This window comes from Chlorocebus sabaeus, chromosome 26 (genome assembly GCF_047675955.1).
Source record: "Chlorocebus sabaeus isolate Y175 chromosome 26, mChlSab1.0.hap1, whole genome shotgun sequence".
In the NCBI taxonomy this organism is placed as follows: Eukaryota; Metazoa; Chordata; class Mammalia; order Primates; family Cercopithecidae; genus Chlorocebus; species Chlorocebus sabaeus.
The window spans coordinates 8,861,882-8,883,698 of record NC_132929.1 but is presented as its reverse complement, the minus strand read 5'-3'; the positions used below and the strand labels follow the sequence as shown (position 1 = coordinate 8,883,698).

At 41.3% G+C, this 21,817-nt stretch overlaps 1 protein-coding gene across 3 annotated transcripts in view; it reads left to right on the top strand.

Moving 5' to 3' along the window:
• The window catches only part of FMN1 (formin 1), a 386,235-nt gene that overhangs the window by 64,948 nt on the left and 299,470 nt on the right, over positions 1-21,817 (top strand). For all 3 annotated transcript variants that reach the window (XM_073012011.1, XM_038009790.2, XM_073012012.1), the window contains exon 2: positions 2,149-2,324. In XM_073012011.1, coding sequence (XP_072868112.1) covers positions 2,149-2,324 — 176 coding nt within the window. The remainder of the gene's footprint in view (positions 1-2,148; positions 2,325-21,817) is intronic.

Genomic DNA, 21,817 nt, shown 5'->3' with positions numbered 1-21,817 from the left:
CAAAGTTTCCCCAAAGCCAGCAGCTACTTCAAAAGAAAAATGAAAGGTTGAGGGATTTAAAATGAGGGATGTGATTAGTAACCCATACATCTTGGAAGATGAGGTAGTACAGTGAGAGTATACTGTAAATTTTAAAAGATTTATGACAAAGGTGAACAGAAATAGTCCAGGAGGAGGATGAGCCATATAAATAGAAGTTAAAGGAGGTCTGAGCTTTAATTTCTTCATCTGTTACAGTATAACCAGTACTGTCTTCCTCAGAGTCAACATGAGCATAAAGCAAAGGTACTAAGCAGAGTGCCTTCTCCCTGAGGTTCCTTTAGGCATTAGTTCATTCCTCTGTCTTGAGACTAGAAGTGGGCCACTCCACAGCACATGAGACTCTAAATGAAAGCCCAGAGACTGTCTGTAGACAGTGGGTAGCAAGGGGATTGACTGGAAAGGCACTTTTTCTAAGGCATCTGGCCCAGATCAAGGAAGACCTAGGGTATACTCTTCCAGACAACTGTGTCTGCAGGGATGAGCAGAGACTGGGGAAGCCCTGGACTCTCATTTTTCTCAGTGGCTGCAGAAAGGTGTTTTGTGGACAGCCTGCTAGAGGGTAACTGTAGACACACTGTGACCTGCATTATCTTTCACTTTGAAGTGTAATTGAAAACTAATAAACCCAACAGGCAAACAACAGCCAAACCTTAGCTGTTTTCATTTTTTTTTTTTCTTCTAAAATGCTACTCTAATACAAGCCTGCTATCCTGCAGTTCCTTTGTGAGCTGATTTTCTCTCAGCTCTAGTTTCGTGTAAGTCAGGTTTCAGCATGGTAGAAGCCATTGGTTGGCTTTGGGTGACTGCCAAACAGACTCTTACAGGGATTATGTGTAATAAACACGCTATCATATATTCAACAGTGATCTCTATTGCAAAATACCCTGAGCCTAAACCTTTAACTTCTGCCTAGTTGCTTAAAATTTTGCCAAGTTTGCTTACCAGGAATTAAAAGAGGACTAGGAACTTGAGTGCTATGTGAAACATGAGAAGTGATCTAATCTGGTATTTTCCAAACTATGTTCCAGTACAACATTAAGTGGCTTGCGACACGTTTAGCAGGTGTCCTTTAAATGGATTCTGTGGCCAAATAAGTTTGGAAAACCCTATGATATAGAATTAGGTTTTCTGCACTAAAGGACATCCCAAGGTCTTTAATACGCTAACATGAATCATGGTTCTTTAAGAGATACAGTATGTAGCTTTTCTCACTGTCTTGACCGTAAAGTCCTTTTGTTGTCGAACACATATTGCTATTTTGAGAACAGAATGTCAGGCAGAGGCCGTAGTGTAGTCATTAAAAGCACGACCCTCTATTGTTTAACTGCCCGGGTTCAAGTCCTAGCTTAACCATTTACTGATTTTATGATTTTAAGCAAATTGCTTAACTTCTTTGTGTTTCAGTTTCTCCATTTAAAATGAGAACACTAATGATACCTAACTATATGTTATCATAAAAATTGAACAGAGCTGAAAACAGTGTCTGGCACATAGTTAATGATTATCATCCCATTATTACTTGCCTACAGTTTAGGTTAGAATGAGCTAGACTAATACCTTTGATTCTAGAGATGACAAAAGCGAATCCCAAATAGGTTTCTCATGCACTACTCACTCATTCAACAAACTGACCAAGTCCTGTATGCACCATGCATAATGATTCTATTCCCAGAAATGAACAAGGCACCATTCCTGCCCTGGAGAACACACACGTTAGTGACTTGGCTCAGACGACATTGTTTAGGAACTGTAGGAAAGCCACAGGCCAGACCTCCTGACTTCTGTCCCCCAGCTCCTCTGATTTCATTATGAGATAGAATGACCCATATGCAACCTGTAATCAAGAATATGGGGCATAGAGTACGGTCAATAGACTTACCTTTTCAAACTGGGGATGAGGGTATATGTTGTAATTTTTTGTTGGTGTGATCTAGAAATTGTCGGGAGAAATACTTTTGAAGGAAAGCAGTCTCTTAAAAATATAACTTAGAAAGCAAAGTAAGAGCTAGTATGAAGAAGTCTACGTAGGAGTTCCCCCAATACGGCTTTATTTATTTATTTATTTGGCTGCCATGTCACTGATGGCCTTCTCTGTGTCTGTTTTAGGTATCTCCTCTGAGGGCTTTCCCTGGGACGGCTTCAATGAGCAGACACCTAAAGACCTTCCCAACAGAGATGGAGGCGCGTGGGTTCTGGGCTACAGAGCAGGACCAGCCTGTCCATTTTTGCTTCATGAGGAAAGGGAGAAGTCAAACAGAAGTGAATTGTACTTGGATCTCCATGTAAGTAGAAATCTTTGTGATTGTGCTGTGGTTCTTTGTGGTCAACAGAGGCTCATTTAATATGTATTTAATGTAAATTGTGTATATAAAGCTGCATTTAATGTATGAAGCATTGTTTAAAAAAATCAGTGGGCTGCAGAAAATCAAGATGCAGCTTGGTGATCTGAAATTTGTACACTAGAAAGTAACTAGCAACTTGTCTAGGAGTGACTGTGTTTGTCGTTTATCTGAATATTTTCAGAGCACTCTGTTCATTAGCTTTGCAGCCTAAATCTCATTGTGGGAGTACCCGCTGGTTGCGAGTCACTACTTAATATCCTTTTACTAAAAATTTGTGAATAACATAGGTAAGCCAACTGATATGCTCTGGATTCTCAAGTGAAATCCAAATACCCTGCCTTCCTTCCATATTCATGAACCTTTCTCCCCAGCTGCTCAAGTAACAGGTGGATAGGTTGGTAGAAAATCTGCAGAATATAGGATGATGCATTTAAAAAACATAACCACCTCCTTTTTCTTTTTTTAAATTTTTGTTCACTTTTAATAACCTCTGCAGTTTTCTTTTTAATTAAATTTTTTTATTTCAATAGGTTTTTGGGGAACAGGTGGTGTTTGGTTACATGAGTAAGTTCTTTAGTGGGGATTACTGAGCTTTTGGTGCACCCATCATCTGAGCAGTGTACAGTGTACCCAATGTGTAATCTTTTATCCTTTGCTTCCCCCGACCCTTTCCCACAAGTCCCCAAAGTCCGCTGTATCATTGTGATGCCTTTGCGTCCTCATAGGTTAGCTCCCACTTACGAGTGAGAACATACAATGTTTGGTTTTCCATTCCTGAGTTACTTCACTTAGAATAATAGTCTGCAATTTTACCCAACTTTGTGCGAATGGCATTATTTCATTCCTTTCTATGGCTGAGTAGTATTCCATGGTATATGTGTGTATATGTGTGTGTGTGTATGTATACACATGTATATACATACACAATATGTATATACATATATACACGCACATATACAATATGTATATACATATATACAACACACATATATACACATATGTATACACACACGCACACACATACATACCACATTTTCTTTATCCAGTCATTGATTGATGGGGATTTGGGCTGGTTCCATATTTTTGCAAATTGTGCTGCTAATAAACATGCATGTGCAAATATCTTTTCTTGTATAATGACTTCTTTTCCTCTGGGTAGATACCCAATAGTGGGATTGCTGGATCAAATGATAGATCTACTTTTAGTTCAAAAAAATTAGCCTTCTCTGTTTTTGTTTGTTTGTTTTTTGTTGTTGTTTTGTTTTGCTTTGTTTTTTTGAGATGGAGTCTTGCTCTGTTGCTCAGGCTGGAGTGCAGTGGCACGATCTTGGCTTATTGCAACCTCTGCCTCCCGGGTTCAAGCAATCCCCCACCTCAGCCTCCTGAGTAGCTGGGCTTACAGGTGTGAGCCGCCACACCCAGCTAATTTTTGCATTTTTAGTAGAGATGGGGTTTCACCGTATTAGCCAGGCTGGTCTCAAACTCCTGACTTGAAAATGTTCCCTGCCTCGGCCTCCCAAAGTGCTGGATTATAGGCATGAGCCACCACATCCAGCTGCCTTCTCCTTTCTTATTCATTCTTGTTTTCATTGACACGGAAGTATTGACTCCTCCTCAGAAAGCACTGGGCTGGGGTTCAGCTACTTCCACATTTAGATGGCCTGATAGGATTGACCAGATTATTGTGATTCTCTGCAATCCCTCTTTACCCATCCAGTTTCCTGTCACAGATGAGGTGAGCCACCAGAAATCTAAGAAACACTTTTTCTTTTTTTTGACCATTAACTTTAATGCCTGTTGACAATCTTGTGTTCTCCAACTCATTACTTTCAGACCTGGAACCATGTGTTTGGCGAGTGTGGGTTAAATCTGTGATGTTCCCATGGGTGGCATTCAAAGAGCAGGAGAACCCTGTGTTTTTCATAACCATAAAACCATGGTCACCACATGTCATTTTAGAACAGCATTCAGCATTTCAGGTATTACAAAAGGAGATTTAGAAATGAAGCTGAAAGATGAGAAAGATGCAGTCCTGCGGGAGATGGCATGAGAATTAGTAAAGGTTTTGATTTTGTTCCCCTACGTAAATTTGTGCGCCTCGAGAGATATGCTTAAAGTAGGAAGTGTAACAGTGACATCTGTTGGTGAATTACTTTAAGTTGCATTTGCTGCAAACAGCAGATCTACACTGTAAAAGTGCTGAAGTAGATTTTGAAAAGCTACTTTATTTTTCTTCTGTGTTTTAAAAAACTTCTGTGTTTATATGATTTTTAAAATTGGCTAAACTTTGTATTTCTGGTTTTCCTTTTCCTCTGTAAATTAAATGATTAATTTTTTACAATTATAAATATCCTACACAATCCTTATAGAAAATTTGAAATACATAGTTACAGTGAAAACAAACCTCATAATCCTAGCAGCTAAGATGACTGTTACAATTTGATAAATTTTCTTTGTATTTTTTCACTAAGTATGGTTTGTTTTTCAATGAGAGACTTTTTGTAAACATACAAGCATGCCAGATTTTATAACCTCCTCTCTCTTTTGTTTTTTTTTTTTTGAGACGGAATCTCACTCTGACGCTCAGGCTGGAGCGCAGTGGCATAATCTTGGCTCACTGCAACCTCCGCCTGCTGGATTCAAGCGATTCTCCTGCCTCAGCCTCCTGAGTAGCTGGGATTACAGGCATGTGCCACCACACCCAGCTAATTTTCTTGTATTTTCAGTAGAAACGGGGTTTCACCGTATTAGCCAGGATGGTCTCGATCTCCTGACCTCGTGATCCGCCTGTCTCGGCCTCCCAAAGTTCTGGGATTACAGGCGTGAGCCACCACACCTGGTCTCCTCTTTTTCAAATAATTACTCTTACATTGCTTATCCAGGCTGTTACAAGTTCATTATAGATGTGTTTTAAGTGATTGAGTGATATTCCATGAAATGGTATGCTAAAATTTATTTAATCATTTCTCCATTATTGGATATTGAAGTTGTTTCCAGTTTTGGAATAGGACCACTATTTGGAAATAAAATAGCATGACCACACATATAATTTTTCCTATACCCTTCCCTCCCATTATTTAGGACTATTTCCTTATGATAAAATTCTAGGAGGTGGATTATTTTCTATAATCTTTTTAGATTTTTGATATTTATCACTAGATGAAAAATGTCTATTTCCTGAACTAGCGTTTTATGGGTTTTATATGTTTATATATGTTACATATATATCGTATATAAATTATCCATATGTATATATGTATAATTTTAATATATTTATGTATAAATACATGTATGATATATAAATATATATTTGTATATATAAATACTGTGTAATTAAAAACAAGTATATATTTGTATGTTGCTTAGTTTTTCATTAATCAGTATTATAAAACTAAAATAGTTTCTTTTGATTATTTTCTGGATCGGCTGTTTTTTTTTCTTTGAGCCCTGTGTTTCCTTTCTTACCTCCAAGCCCTTCTCCCCTCTTTGGACAGTGTGATTTGACTCTTATATGCTTAAATATTGATATTCTAGGTAAGGTTTCTATCTGAAAGGATTCTACTTATTTAGAACAAATGTGTATTCTATAAAAGACTACAAATTGGGTACAGTGTATACTGCTTGGGTGATGGGTGCAAATCTCATAAATCACCACTAAAGAACTTACTCATGTAACCAAACACCACCTGTTTCCCAATAGCTTATAGAAATAAAAAAGTAAAAAAAAAGAAGAAAAACTTAGCGTCCTATTAATGACTAGCAGCTCACAAAAACCCCTTTCCTCTGGTGGGCTTTAGACTCCAGGCAATATATCGATCGGCCTTAGACACTGGACCAGCACTGCCATGCTTCCAGTTTTAAACCTAACTTGCAGCATCACCATCAGGATGTGACTTTCCTAAGCCTTTTTCTGTGGCTACACTGACTCTCATTAGTACGTGGTGACAGCTAAAACATTTCATACTTGAGATAATTGGTGGGGGTTTGGCATCCACGAGTCAGGATGGACACTGGCATCAAGGCTAGGGCTGTTACTAAGTCCCCTCATTTAGCTGGGCATTCATCTTTTAGTTACTAAACTATGAGAAGACTCAGGGGTTCCTTCGGGAATGGCAGGAGGTGGGGTTGGTGTAGGACAAACATTAGGGAGACTCTGGGCAGCATCTATTTAACAAACTAAATGAAAAAAAACAAAACAAAACACCTCCTTTACCCTCACAACACTTCTGACATTCTGAGACCAAGCATACATGTTTTTCATAACAAGCAATTCTCCCAATTCCCTGTAGACACCAACTGGGTGTCCCACAATTCAATTCGATTGACACGATCTACTTGGAATCATAGCCAGATCTCACAAGTTAAGGGTTCAGTCCCACAAAACTGCCACACCTCAGATGCCAATCACAAGTAGTGGGTTCCCAGGTTACCCATAACTTCTGTCCAACTTGGATACAAATAGGAGGTTCCCATGGCCCCTCGTCGGGTTCAATAATTTGCTAGGATAACTTGTACAACCCAGGGAAACAGTTAACTTACTGTTACCAGAAAGGCGTCTTGATCCAGACCCCAAGAGAGGGTTCTTGGACCTTGCACAAGAGAGAATTTGGGGCAAGTCCATAAAGTAAAAGCAAGTTTACTAAGAAAGTAAACGAATAAAAGAATGGCTACTCCATAGGCAGAGCACAGTGGTATGGTCTGCCTGATTGAGTATACCTATAGTTATTTCTTGATTATATGCTAAATAAATAAGGGGTGAATTATTCATGAGTTTTCCAGGAAAGAGGTGGGGATTTCCTGGAATTGAGGGTCCCTCCCCTTTTTAGACCATATAAGCGAACTTCCCAACACTACTGTGGCATTTGTAAACTGTCATAGCACTGGTGGGAGTGTGTTATCATTAGCCTGTAATGAGCAGTGAGGGTAACCAGAGGTCACTTTTGTACCCATGTTGGTTTTGGTGGGTTTTGACTGGCTTCTGTACCACATCCAGTTTTGTCAGCAGGGTCTTTGTGACCTGTATCTTGTGGCAGCCTTCTTTCTTATCCTGTGACTAAGAATGCCTAATCTACTGGGAATGCAGCCCAACAGGTTTCAGCCTTATTTTACCCATCCCCTATTCAAGATGGAGTCGCTGTGGTTCAAAAGTCTCTGACATTACCAGTTTATTACAAAGGGTATTTTTAAAGGATACAAATGGATAGCCAGATCAAGAGATACATAGGATGAGGTCTGGAAGGGTCCCGAGCACAAGAGCTTCTGTCCCTATGGAGACAGAGCTTCTTTGGGTAGGGTTTTTATGCAGTCTTCATTACATTGGTGATTAGTTCAACCTTCAGCCTCTCTACCCTCCTGGAGGTGAGTTGTTGGGACCCAGAATGCCAACCACCTAATCACAAGGTTGGTTCCCTTGGCAACCAGCCTCCTATCCTCTAAAAGTCACCTCATAACATAAGCTCAAGTGTAGTTGAAAGGGGCTTGTTCTGAATAACAAAAGATGCCCCTTTCACCTTTATTGTTTCTGAGCTGTTTCAGAAGCTGAGGACAAAAAACATATTACAACTTCTATAGATATTTGAATATATTTGAGTATATCCAAATATTACTACTACTTCTGTGGCTCTTATCACTTAGGCAGTTACGAGGGTTTTAGAAGTTCTGACCAGGAGCCAGATGAAGACCAGATACACAGTATGTTTCTCATTGTATTAGTATATCACACAACTAGTACTATGATGTAGATGCTAGACTGCTGTGTAGGGAAGCTCTGTTTGGGTAATTATCCTGCAAGTTCTGGTCAAGCAAATTCTATAGACTATTATGGGCAAACTACAAAGCTCTTGAAAGACTGAACCCAAAGCTCTGCCAGCTCCACTTTTGGGCCGTGGGGTTTCCAAATATTGTATGGGACATGTCTGTACCACAACATGATTTGTTTTTTTAAATCTGAAATTCATATTTAACTGGGTATCCTATATTTTATTAACTAACTCCGTCAACCCTAGATAGTTGCTTTTGAAGCAAGATCCAAATGCATGAATTGCCCTTGGGTAGCATCTATATATGACAGAACCTCAGTCACCCTAGAGTGCCCATTTAGAACATGAATATTAAGAAGTTAGCCTGAAGGGGCAGTTTCTTATGTTCCACTGAACTAGGAGCTACCATTAGTCATGCATCTCAGGTCCTATGGCACTGTCAACCAGATTTATCAAAGGCAACTGAATATAGTCAGAGACTAGAGAAACACTGGGGCCTAAATTCTTTTTTTTTTTTTTTTTTTTTTGAGACGGAGTCTCACTCTGTCGCCCAGGCTGGAGTGCAGTGGCCGGATCTCAGCTCACTGCAAGCTCCGCCTCCCGGGTTTACGCCATTCTCCTGCCTCAGCCTCCCAAGTAGCTGGGATTACAGGCGCCCGCCAACTCACCCGGCTAGTTTTTTGTATTTTTAGTAGAGACGGGGTTTCACCGTATTAGCCAGGATGGTCTCGATCTCCTGACCTCGTGATCCGCCCGTCTCGGCCTCCCAAAGTGCTGGGATTACAGGCTTGAGCCACCGCGCCCGGCCTGGGGCCTAAATTCTTATAACAAGTGCAGGTTCCTGAAGATTCCAGTGGAGAGGAATGCTCACCATGGAGAATAGTTTGTAATGTGTCTATAAACAAAGACATGGGTGGATAGAGAAGACACTGAAAGAGGTACGGCCTGAAATTGAAAACAAAGATATGAAAAGCAGAAACAGGTGAGTAGTCATTAGGGTTATATCCTGGTGGCACTACTCTTTGGAGATAGGATTTTGTATGCCAGCTTTTAAAACACTTTGGAGGCCGAGGCAGGTGGATCACCTGAGGTCAGGAGTTTGAGATCAGCCTGACCAACACGATGAAACCCCATCTCTACTAAAAATACAAAAATTGGCCAGGTGTGGCGGTGGGTGCCTGTAATCCCAGCTACTTGGGAGGCTGAGGCAGAAGAATTGCTTGAACCGGGAGGCAGAGGTTGCAGTGAGCCGAGAGTGCACCATTGCTTTCCAGCTGGGCGACACAGCGAGACCCCATCTTAAAAACTCGCGCGCGCGCACGCACACACGCACACACACAAATCTGAACTCTTCTTGTTGATTCTGGTGTCCAAGGCTCATCACAATCCCTTTCTCGCCTGTGAGGCCCTGCATGTTTTTTACTGAATTGGCTTAATTGGCTGGGGAAGACACAGCATCCCGTTCCAAGTAATTGTCTCTTATGAACTTGGATGTCATTACCAAGGCTACTCCCAACCTTGACTGTCTAAACGGTAATAAGAACCTCCATATCTTATTGATCACTTCCTAAAGGCCAGACCCTGCCCTTAGAGGTGTTGTTATACGTATTGTACAAATAAGCAAGGGCACGGGTAGGGTTTAAACCCAATCTCAGTCTAGACCCAAGTACTTAAATGTTAACTCCTTCTTCCTCTCCACTACTTTTGGACTTACTTGTTTTCTTTTGTTTTGTTTTTAATTTAAGAACAAAAGACATTCATTTAATGGATGGGGATTAGCTCCCATAATCAGTGAGAAGGATTGTGATCCAGGCTCAGAATTAGAGAGCTAGACCTACAACCAAAATTACTCCACAGAAGTCATCCAGTAAAAATTCTGCAGCTACTAATATGGGACACTAGCTGCCTCAGCATGCACCAGGTATCCTGGGTCTTTAAAATTAATGGTAATTGAGGTGATAGGTATCCTAATTACTCTCTCTTAATCGTTACGTATTGTATACAAGTATCAAAGTAGCACATGTACCTCAAAATATGTATGATATATCAATTTTTTAACATTTAAAAATAAAATTAATGGCGAAACATTGATGGGAATGTTACAAATGCAGGTTCATTCAGCCGCTTGCTGCCTGCCAAACTAGTTAGCAAGGTGGGGGTATGGTAGAAGAGTGACTTTATTATAAACCAAAGTTAGCCGTGGAGAAAACGGTCCAGGCTCTTGTCTTAATGGAACTACTTCAAATTTCTAAGCGAAATGCGAGGATTTAAGAAGGGGAAGTTTTGGCCGGGTGCGGTGGCTAACGCCTGTAATCCCAGCACTTTGAGAGGCCGAGGCGGGTGGATCATGAGGTCAGGAGATTGAGACCATCCTGGCTAACCCAGTGAAATCCCGTCTCTACTAAAAAATACAAAAAACTAGCTGGGCGAGGTGGTGGGCGCCTGTAGTCCCAGCTACTTGGGAGGCTGAGGCAGGAGAATGGCATGAACCCGGGAGGTGGAGCTTGCAGTGAGCCGAGATCTGGCCCCTGCACTCCAGCCTGGGCGACAGAGAGTCCATCTCAAAAAAAAAAAAAAAAAAAAGGAGGGGAAGTTTTGCCACCATGAAGTACCCTCCATGCAGGGGTGAGGCTGTGCACATCTGTGTGACTTGTCCCAGTGGCTTATCTTGAGTTATTGCCACATCTGGTAAATGGGCCTGCATCATCTCATCATCTTGGGTTCAACTGCAGCCTTGAAGCAAGCTCTGGGTGGGGGAGATTTCCACAGGTGCCTGTATTGTTTCAAGATTTCGTCTCTGGAAATTTTTTTTTTTTTTTTTTTTTTTTGAGACGGAGTTTTACTTTTGTTGCCCAGGCTAAAGTGCAATGGTGCCATCTCAGCTCACCTCAACCTCCGCCTCCTGGGTTCAAGCTATTCTCGTGCCTCAGCTTCCCGAATAGCTGGGATTACAGGCATGTGCCACCATACCCGGCAAATTACTGTGTTATTAGTAGAGATGGAGTTTCTCCATGTTGGTCAGGCTGGTCTTGAACTCCTAACCTCAGGTGATCCGCCCACCTTGGCCTCCCAAAGTGCTGGGATTACAGGCACCCACCATCATGCCCGGCTAATTTTTGTGTTTTTGTGGAGATGGGGTTTCACCACATTGGCCAGGCTGGTCTTGAACTCCTGACTGCTGGTGATCCATCTGCCTCGGCCTCCCAAAGTTCTGGGATTACAGGCATGAGCCACTGCACCCGGCCATGTTTGCTTGTTTTGTTTTGAGATGGAGTCTTGCTCTGTTACCTAGGCTGGAGTGCAGTGGCACAATCTTGGCCCACTGCAAGCTCCGCCTCCCGAGTTCCCGCCATTCTCCTGCCTCAGCCTCCCGAGTAGCTGGGACTACAGGCGCCCGCCACTGCGCCCGGCTAATTTTTTGTATTTTTTTAGTAGAGACAAGGTTTCACTGTGTTAGCCAGGATGGTCTTGATCTCCTGACCTTGTGATCCGCCCGCCTCGGCTTCTCAAAGTTCTGGGATTATGGGCATGAGCCACCGCACCCAGCCCAGTCTCTGGAACTTTTAAGCAAACATATAATTAAATGAGCTAGCAGTGTGAGGGTGTGTCTAGTGCTTAACACAAAGCAAAAAAGAATAAAACTTTAAAATATAGGCACTCAGTTACAGGAACACCAGCAGATTTCAGTCCTTCCACCTTCCTTCACTCCTAAATAACAAACTTGACAGCGTAAATCAGATTCAACGTCAATAAATGCGCAGATTGCTCTCTGTTGTGTGTCTTTGCTTACGTGGAGAGGGCCGCATTTTTGTATTGTTTTCATGGAAGCCAGTGGAAGAGTCTACCACTTAAAGCTACAGGCCCTAGGAATGGCTTGACCAAATCGTGAGAATATTCTTGACAATGTGACTTGTACTTGCAAGTGAAGTGAATTTAGAAATATCAAAGTAGCTTGTTTCCTGATGGAGTGTGTTCATTTGTGTATGTGTGAGTACATGTCAGTGTGTATGTGTGTGAAAGAGAAAAAGAATGAGAGACAGGGATCATGTGTTGGTTGGTGGTATGATAAGTCATCAAGAAATTATCCAGATGAAAAGAACAGTTGGAAGGGATGAATTATTGATCAATTTGGAAAATCATTTTGTTTGGTTTTCTACAAATTCTTCATCACTTTAAGTCATGATAAAGCAGTTGAAAAAAAAGTAATCTGATTTATTTCCTAATGCACATGCAAGTTAACCAATTATCTCTCAAATTAGTGCAAATTTGGAAATTAGTGTGAAGGATTGTTAGGTTTAAATAGAATTTCTATTTTCCGCTAATCACAAATTCTTAAACCAGTTCTCACACTTCTCTACAAATTGAAAAATAATGGCAAATCTGGTAACAGTTCAGCTCAGCTTTCTTTTTTGAGATGGAGTCTCACTCTATCACCCAGGCTGGAGTGTAGTGGCACAATCTCAGCTCATTCCAACATCCACCTGGCAGGTTCAAGTGATTATCCTGCCTCAGCCTCCCGAGTAGCTGGGATCACAGGCGGGTGCCACCACACACAGCTAATTTTTGTATTTTTAGTAGAGACGGGGTTTCACCATGTTGGCCAGGTTGGTCTCGAACTCCTGATCTCAGGTGATCCTCCCTCCTCAGCCTCCCAACGTGCTGGGATTATAGGCATGAGCCACCGCGCCCAGCCTCAGGTTTCTTTATAAAATGAAAAGAATAATAAGCTTGGATAAATTATTGCATCACCTTAATGCTTAATGGAACTGTGAAATTTGCTTTTCTTTGATCTTGATAACACACATTCTTATTTCTTGTTCTCCTATTCTGATGAGAAATATCGTAGCTGTTCATATAAAATTTGGACTCTTGAGGGTATATACAGAGAAAAGTCTGTATTATACTTTCAAAGCCAGAGAAGTCACAGAATAGAACTGAATTTTATATAAAATGATGAAGAATTTGTCTAAGAATTGTATTTAAGTGAATTGGAATATTGCCACTAAAATACTTGATTTTCTCTAAAATTCACATGATTGTTTTTTGCCCCCTTTGGATGTGTTCCAATTTTTTACCCTCATTTTTCTGTCTGAAAAGCTTAAAGTTCTGTCTGCATTCACTAAACTTAGAGTGCTGTGAGCCTCACATGGTGTCTTCCAACCTTGGTCTCTTACTACGTACATCATTTGTGCTCCATGCGTGTCTTTCAGAAAAGCATTTTCCTCTTCTTTCTCTCCAGGATGAAGATGGGAATTTGTGGTTAAAATTACAATCCCATATGAGCTATTTGGAATTTGAAATGCAGTAGCCTTTGCATACTGACTGTGAACACTCCTATATTAACATAAAGTTCTGGTTTTTATGGCCCAGTTGCTTTTCTGTTGCCTTTGGGATTTTACAGATTTTACTTAAGCAATTCCAATGTATTAGTATGACTATTTCTACATTGCATTAAGGATTGCAGCCACTAGTGTCTTACACATGAACATCATAAACTTTCCTTCTCCAGCTATGGAAAGTATGTGACTTTGATTCTAGGAACTGTTATAGCATTTCTTCAGAATATTTCATGAGGCTTTTTAAAGTGTTGAAAATGACAGTAGTCCTATATATACTTGTTTTATTTAAATCTCCAATTAAAATGGTGTACCACACGGAGGCAATAGTGAATACATTTCAAAACCGTGGAAACGTGGTTCCTCCCCACCACCTGCACGTGGTCCATGATAATGATGGTCACATTGATTTAGCGTCTGGGGAATCAAGCAAGCACTGGGTTAAGAATATCAGCACATTTAATTATTGAACTATTCGATGAGTTAAGTATTATTTTTCTCATTTTACACGTGGATGCTATCTTAGAGATGTTAAAGAACCTGCCTCAAGTGACAAGGCTAGTTTGTGACTAGTAATATCTCATGCTAAACCCCAATACGTCCCTCTTCAAAGACATAGCCTTGTTGCCTCTACTTTTTCTCTGCTCTCTCTTTAACTGTTTAATAATTGGATGGGCCAGGCGCAGTGGCTCACACCTATAATCCCAATGCTTTAGGAGGCCAAGGCGGGTGGATCACTTGAGCCCAGGAGTTTGAAACCAGCCTGAGCAACATAGAGAAACCCTATCTCTAGAAAATAAAATAGAACAAAAATTAGCCAGGCGTGGTGTCATGCACGTGTGGTCCCAACTACTCAGGGGGCTGAGGTGGGAAGATGGCTTGTGCCCTGGGAGGCAGAGGTTGCGGTGAACTGAGATTGCCCCACTGCACTCCAGCCTGGGTGACAGAGCAAGACTCTGTCTCAAAAAAAGAATTGGATCATAGCTGTGGCAATGCCTGACTTACTTTCTCCTTTGTAATTTTAGTGCATTGACATTTGTTTCAACAGTTTTCTCTTTAAATGTCTGAATTAATCATGTGGGGATTAGAGTCAAAGAATCATTACTGATTCAGGATTCATTTGCGACCTTTCTACCCTCTGTAAACTTCTAATTTCAGCAGCCATGTGGTTCTGGGTAACCAGGTGATCTATTTTGCCTCCCTTCCTATGTTTCAGTAGGAAAGAAAACTATTAGAAAATAGTTTTTTTGAGTTATTGTCATGAACAAACATTTAGAATCAGATGGATCCAGTGCAAATGTTGGCTTTATGGCAGAAACTTTCATTGGACAGTAATAATCTGTCAAATGCAATTAATGGCATCTTTCTCATAGAGTTATGGAGAGGATTAGGGTGCAAGAAAACTTGCATAAAGAACCCAGCATGGTGCCTACTTGGAACAGCATGCATGCTCCTCTCATCCATCTTCATTTTCTTTTAGGTAAATCCCCACCTTCCCTAGATTTTCTATTGTCCCCTTTAAAAATATTTTAAAATGATACTTGGATCTTTGGAGTTCGAACTAATATTCTCAAGATAACTTTTACTTTAAAAAAATGAAAGAAAGAAAAGGAAAAGTTATAGCGGTAGCCATGAACTGCCTCATTTTACTGCATGGGAAGAAGGGAGTGTAGGCAGCAACAGGCATAAGTAGTCTAATAAATTCCAGGTCCTCATCTTTTATCAAGAGCAACTTAGTCACAGTGAAATGCTTTCTCCATAGACTCCATGCCTTCTGCTGTCATTCGCCATACGGAACACCAATATTATGCCTTCACTTTGGGGAAGCTCAAAACTCTTCTGAAACACATCCCAGGAAATTCTGTACTTTAAAGACTGCTACCCACCAACCCTCATCCCGCCCACCCCAGCTTCAGAAGTCACAGCCTTTCTTTCCCCTTTTACATTATTTTACTTTGTCATTGATATTAAATCCATTTCTAGGGGACCTTTGACCCTGGTTGGTGGAACAACCGAGTCTTAGAAATATTTGGGAGTAGGATTCTAACCAGTAACGTAATAACTATGTCAAACTTGATTTTCATGTGGGTAATCTTTTATTTCATTTGTAATGAAGCAGCACCTTCGAAGTCTAATGAATTGACCCAAAACCAAACGTAAATAAATAAATAAAATGGCTAGTGCTGTGCTACTGAGGACCCAGGCTTACTCACTGTCTCTGAATAGTCCTTCCCCAAAGGAGGGAAAATCTCAGTGCTAAGGCACCTAGTGTCATTTTCAGCATGCTTTTTCTCATGAGAAAAAGATGGAGGAAACCACATTCATGGATTTTTTTTTTTCTCTCAAATAACTGAGTTGGTTTAAAAACCATGTTGGAGCTTGGGAAACAAAGTAAAGAACAGGGCACCCTTTGTCACCTTATGCAGTGGCCGCTTGAGGAAAGTTTAATTACTCTCTTCAGGTGACACAGATGGAAGAATCCAATCCAGAAAACACTGGCCCTGAAACACCCAAAGGGATCCCTTGGAAGAATTTTCTTTGGAGCTCAGGGTCCTTGTGGCATGGTTGCGGCTGGGGCGTGCGGAGGTGTGTTGTATGTAGCCCTTCTGCCCAAGTGCATGTATCGGAGTTGGGAGAAGAAAACTTCCTGCTTGGGCTGTTAGTTCATCAGTAACTACTTGTTTTATAATGAGAATGCCAAAAAAGTCTGTTAGATGATGGTTGATGTCCCTAAGGAAGCTGTTCTTTTCCTAGGAAAACATATCCTACTTACTGCAGGTCATTGATGAGCGCCAAACACGTAATAGTGTATGCCTCATAAAAATTCGTGAACCAGGAACTGTTCTTACCAGTTTCCAGGTGAGGTAGCTGCAGCACAGGGAGCTTATATATAATTTGCCCCAGGTTAAGCCTCTTGTAGGAGTGGAGCATGGTGTGAGCCCAGGACTCAAGTCCTGTTCTTTGTTGTTGTTGTTGTTGTTGTTGTTGTTGTTGTTGAGATGGAGTCTTGCTCTATTTCCCAGGCTGGAGTGCAGTAGTGCCATCTCGGCTCACTGCAACCTCCACCTTCCAGGTTCGAGCGATTCTCCTGCCTCAGCCTCCTGAGTAACTGGGACTACAGGCGCACACCGCCACCAGGCCTCACTAATTTTTTGAATTTTTAGTAGAGACGGAGTTTCGCCACGTTGACCAGGGTGGTTTTGAACTCCTGGCCTCAAGTGATCCGCCTGCTTCGGCCCCCAAAGTGCTAGGATTACAAGCGTGAGCCGCTGCACCCGGCCGAGGGCCTGTTCTTAACTCTGCACACTGCCCGTGTTTCTTGATCATCACAAGATTACATACCCCCTGCTGTCTTCCTTTCTTCAAGCATCGCAAGATGTCCCAGCCTTTCTCCTTTCCTTTTAGATTCTTCTAGTTTGTTATCAATATTCAATCCGTTTCCACAGAAGCTTTGATACTGCCCAGTGGAACCAGTCTCAGAAATACTTTATTTTCAACAGAAAAAAGACCTTAATCACTGGGATGGGTCCTTGCAAGAGGCAGGTGCTGCCTGTTGTCTTTTAAACCAATTAGTAAAAACAGTTGCAGGCTTCTGATGGGGTGACCCGGAGAGGCTGTTGTAAGCGTTGCTTTGGCAGAGGAACGCCACAGCATGAAGGCAGGGAAAGTGCTACAAAACTAGAAGTTTAAGGTATCTCTGGCTTTGTCTTTCGTTTGGCCTTACATGCCTGTGAATTAGGTAGAAGCAAGGTGTTGTCTCCATTTCAGAGATGTGGAAAATGAGCATAACGAAGATGCTGTTGAGGAAGAAGGTAAGACCCCACAGCATAGCAGCAGGGTGATGTGATGTGGGTGAACAGGAGATGGGACGCCTTTTTTCCCATCTGGGTGCTGCACTTGAGCAGTATGAACTGGTACCAGTTGTTTAGCTTCCCTTGACCTCAAATGTCTTTGCTTTTAAAACTAAAGGTCAAGCCAGGCCGGGAGCAGTGGCTAATGCCTGTAGTCCCAGTACACTGTGGGGCCAAGGCAGGCAGATGACTTGAAGCCAGGAGTGTGAGACCAGCCTGGGCAACATGGTGAAACCCCGTCTCTATAAAAAATACAAAAATTAGCCAGGCGTGGTGACACTCACCTATAATCCCAGGTGCTCAGGAGGCTGAGGTGGAAGAATCATTTGAGCAAGGGAGGTCAAGGCTGTGTGAGCAGTGATTGTGCCACTGTACTTCAGCCTGGGCAACGGAGCGAGACCCTGTCTCAAAAAATAAATAAATAAAGCCAAGCTAGATAATTTCTAATATTTCTGAGGTCCCATTCAACCTTCCAACAACTTGATTCTACCCAAATTATTCCATACTCTTGTACTTCTTTTCTACGACACCTCATTTTACAGACATTTTTTGACTCCTTGTGATGTTACAATTTTCTCAGCTCTCCCCTTTTGTCCAAGATGCCATTTGTTGAATTAAAACACACTTCCTGAACCAAAAAACCAGGTCTTCACGCATTAACCCACCCATATCTTTATTCAGAACTTATTTTTCCCAGTCCATTGCTCTTAACTTTTTTCACCTGCAGAAATAGTTTCCCCACTCTTATTTACCCTTACTAAGTTTAACTCCTTTCTACTTTTTGTTTCAAACAGTTTTCACATGAAGCTATTTGAACTACTTTGGGAAGCTAGAAGCGATTTGCCATTAAAATCAGGCCCAGAACTTGAAATAAGTTGGACGAGGAGAATCATGACAATTAAGTAGCCTAACAGTGAAATGCTATCCTGTTTACTTTACTTTCACCTTACCTTTCTGAAGTCTGATGCGAATGTGGGAGTGAATTATCCAAACTGAATAATCACAAGAAGTGCTACGAAGAATAAGGGGGCCCTTAGGAAGTTTCTTCCACACAGTGTCCAATTTTTGCAAAATGATATTAAAAAATTTTTATTGCTGATTTCTTAATATTAGGAAAGTCAAGGAGCTGAGCTCTACTGCCTGTAGGAGATAATATGCCTTTTGTTGCAATTGTTCTTATCTCACTAGGTATCCACTTATTAGACTGACGTTCTGGGTTTTTTTTGTTTGTTTGTTTTTGTTTTTTTGAGATGGAGTCTTGCTCTGTTGCCCAGGCTGGAGTGCAGGGGGATGCATCTCGGGTCTCTGCAATCTCCACCTCATGGGTTCCAGTGATTCTCCTCCCTCAGCCTCCCAAGTAGATGGGATTACAGGTGCCCCCCACCATGCCTGTCTAATTTTTATATTTTTAGTAGAGACAAGATTTCACCATGTTGGCCAGGCTGGTCTTCAACTCCTGACCTCAGGTAGTCTGCCTGCCTTGGCCTTCCAAAGCACTGAGATTACAGGTGTGAGCTTCTGTGCCCAGCCTAGACTGATATTATTTTTGCCATGAGGTACAATTGGCTCCAGCTTCAATCTTTGTACAGCTGAGAGGACGGTGAGATGGGAGAAACGTGAATAATTCACTGCTAGTAAATTCTGCACAAGTACTAGGTGCTCACATTTTTTAAGTAGCTAGGTACTGATTGTTTTTAACGAAGAGTTATGACAGAATATCATGTCGGTCAAATGCTATCTATTTTTCATGTGTCCTTTGACTTAGAGTTGTCCCTCCATCTACTTGGAAGATTGATCACCCATATACCTAAGTCCCACAGTAGGCTCTAGGAATCCACTTACAGGAAAAGTTGAAAAGTTAACCCTTCATCTATGCAGGTTTCACATCCCATGAACACTGCATTTTCCATCTTCTTTTGGTTGAAAACACAGGTGAACCCATACAGTTCAAACCTGTGTTGTCTGAGGTGGATCACTTTTAATCTGGTACAGATTATTTTTTGTAGATTTTTCCCCATGTTACGCAGAAGAAAAGAATGGTCATCCTCAGTATGAGGTTGCTTTTTTGTTTTTGTGTGTGTGTGTTTTTTTGGTGAAAATCATTTTTGCACAGATGTGGCAGTTAGAGAGTTGATGTGCCTTGAGGTTAGGACAAAAGAGAGTCAGTTGAGGTAGTAGCAGGTTTTAAAGAACGAAAGCCTTTGCTTCCACTGGTTTTGTGTAGTAAGTGCTTATTTCAGCACGTAATTAGATATTGAGATAATGTCCAAGAAAAGTGATTATTTCCCTCCCTGAAAATGTTAAAGCTTTAAAGAGATTCATTTTTCAAGACCAATTTAGATTGAATTTGTAGGTTGCTTATTTGAATATTATAATCTGAAGCACTCTTATTCCCTGAGTGACCAGCAGTGGTAACATTTCTTATGGTCATGAGAACCAGTGACTTGAAAGAGTGTTGAAAAGATCTCTTTGAATTACCATGCTGCTCTTACTCGTGTTCATATTTAGATGGTCACTGATGGCTTTCATTCAGAATTGTTTTAGGTGCAGCTATTACTATTAGACTGAACCTGGGGGATAAAGTCCTTGGTTACAGTCTATAAACAGAGAGTCTCCTCTTTCTGAATAGATATCTCCAACTTAACTACACATTTCATGGAGGTGGAAGGCAGGGGTGTCTTCATTCTTATGTCCTCACAGTCTCATTCATTGTTGGTGTTCATTAATGACATTGGATGAAGAAATCTTTTTAATAGAAGTCATGCTTCATAAATGAAGGAGCATGGTAGGGGCAAACTGGAAAACCTTGATATGTTTGAGCCCAGAGGATTCTGTGTCTCTTCTGTGGTAGGTAGATAGGCTTGATTTTTTCTTTTCTTGCTCTTCCTCTATTTTTTTTTTAAGAAAACTTGTAAATTTTCCCCCAAGTTATGCGAAAGAAAAGAATGGTCATCCTCAGTATAAGGTTGTTTTATTTATTTATTTATTTTGGTCAATTTCGTCTTCTGTGTCATTTAAGAGGGTAAAGTATACCTCACATCCCAGTTAACGACCACCGATGAACTGGGCTGAAACCTTTGCACCTCAAGACTTAGCTGTGTGTGGTCTTCTATTAGGGAAGAAAGTAGAGCTCTGGGCTTGAGAAGAGTGGTTGGTTGAGAGTGTGGATGCTGGAGCCTGACTGCGTGGATTCAAATTATACTTCCACCATCCACCGTTCCTGTGGACTGGCAAGCCATTTAATCTTTCTGTGCCTCAGTTTTCTAGCAGGAAAAAGAGAATAATAATAACAACTCACAATATGGTTGTTATCTGTATTAAATGAGTTAATATGTGTGGAGCACCTAAAACTGTGCTTGGCACATGGTCAGCCCTTAAATATTAGATGATGTTATTCCCCACTTACTGGCTGTGTAAGTTTGGCAAGTTACCTTCTCTAGCTATAGTTGCTTACCTTTAAAAATGAGCCTAATAATACCTTACTTACCTAGAGCCAAGGGGAGGAAATCAAATAATCTTCTGGGACCAAAGACTTGACCCACTTTCCATGGAATTGTGTTGGCATCTGTGAGTATTGAGGGGATACTGAAACCTTATAATTCTGCTCCATGCCGTGGTGCAGAAGGGTCAATAGCCCCTTCCAGCATCTGTTATATTTTGCCCATATCTATAGAGGGGCCTGGAAGCTTATTCCAGAAATCAAGAATTAGTTACGTCTGAGAAAACTGAGTCTTTTCAGTTCATAAAAACAAAAAGACCAAATAAGTGCAATCTCCCACTGTCCCCTGCCATGTTAGAATTGGATGATCTGCATTGCTCTTAAGAAGACTGATCTTAGGCCAGACGCAGTGGCTCACGCCTGTAATCCCAGCACTTTGAGAGGCCCAGGTGGGTGGGTCACCTGAGGCTGGGAGTTCGAGACCAGCCTGACCAACATGGAGAAACCCTGTCTTTACTAAAAATACAAAATTAGCCGGGTGTGGTGGCGCATGCCTGTAATCCCAGCTGCTAGGGAGGCTGAGGCAGGAGAATTGCTTGAACCTGGGAGGTGGGGGTTGCGGTGAGCAGAGATCGCACCATTGCACTCCAGCCTGGGCAGGAAGAGCAAAACTCTGTCTCCAAAAAAAAAAAAAAAAAAAAAAAAAAAAGACTGATCTTATGATCTGTTGTTGTGATGATTTCTTCTTTCTACAGTCTTGAAGAAGCAGATGTCTGATTTTAATCAATGGGTATTTCCTCTAGACAAGAAGCTTGTTCTGAGACTTGAAAGACACCATTGAATTTTTCTGCAGTGTCCTGGTGGCTTTTTGATTAAGTGTGCCTCAGTTAATAATCCCCGAAAACACTATGATCAGGAGCAAACAGAGAAGAAGTACCTGTTTTAAACACAAGATCAAATCAAGATTTAGAAAGTGTTTTACTTTCCCTTAGTGGTTGGTGGGATGCAATGATACGTTTTTATCTGTGTGAGTGTTCCTTTTGAATAC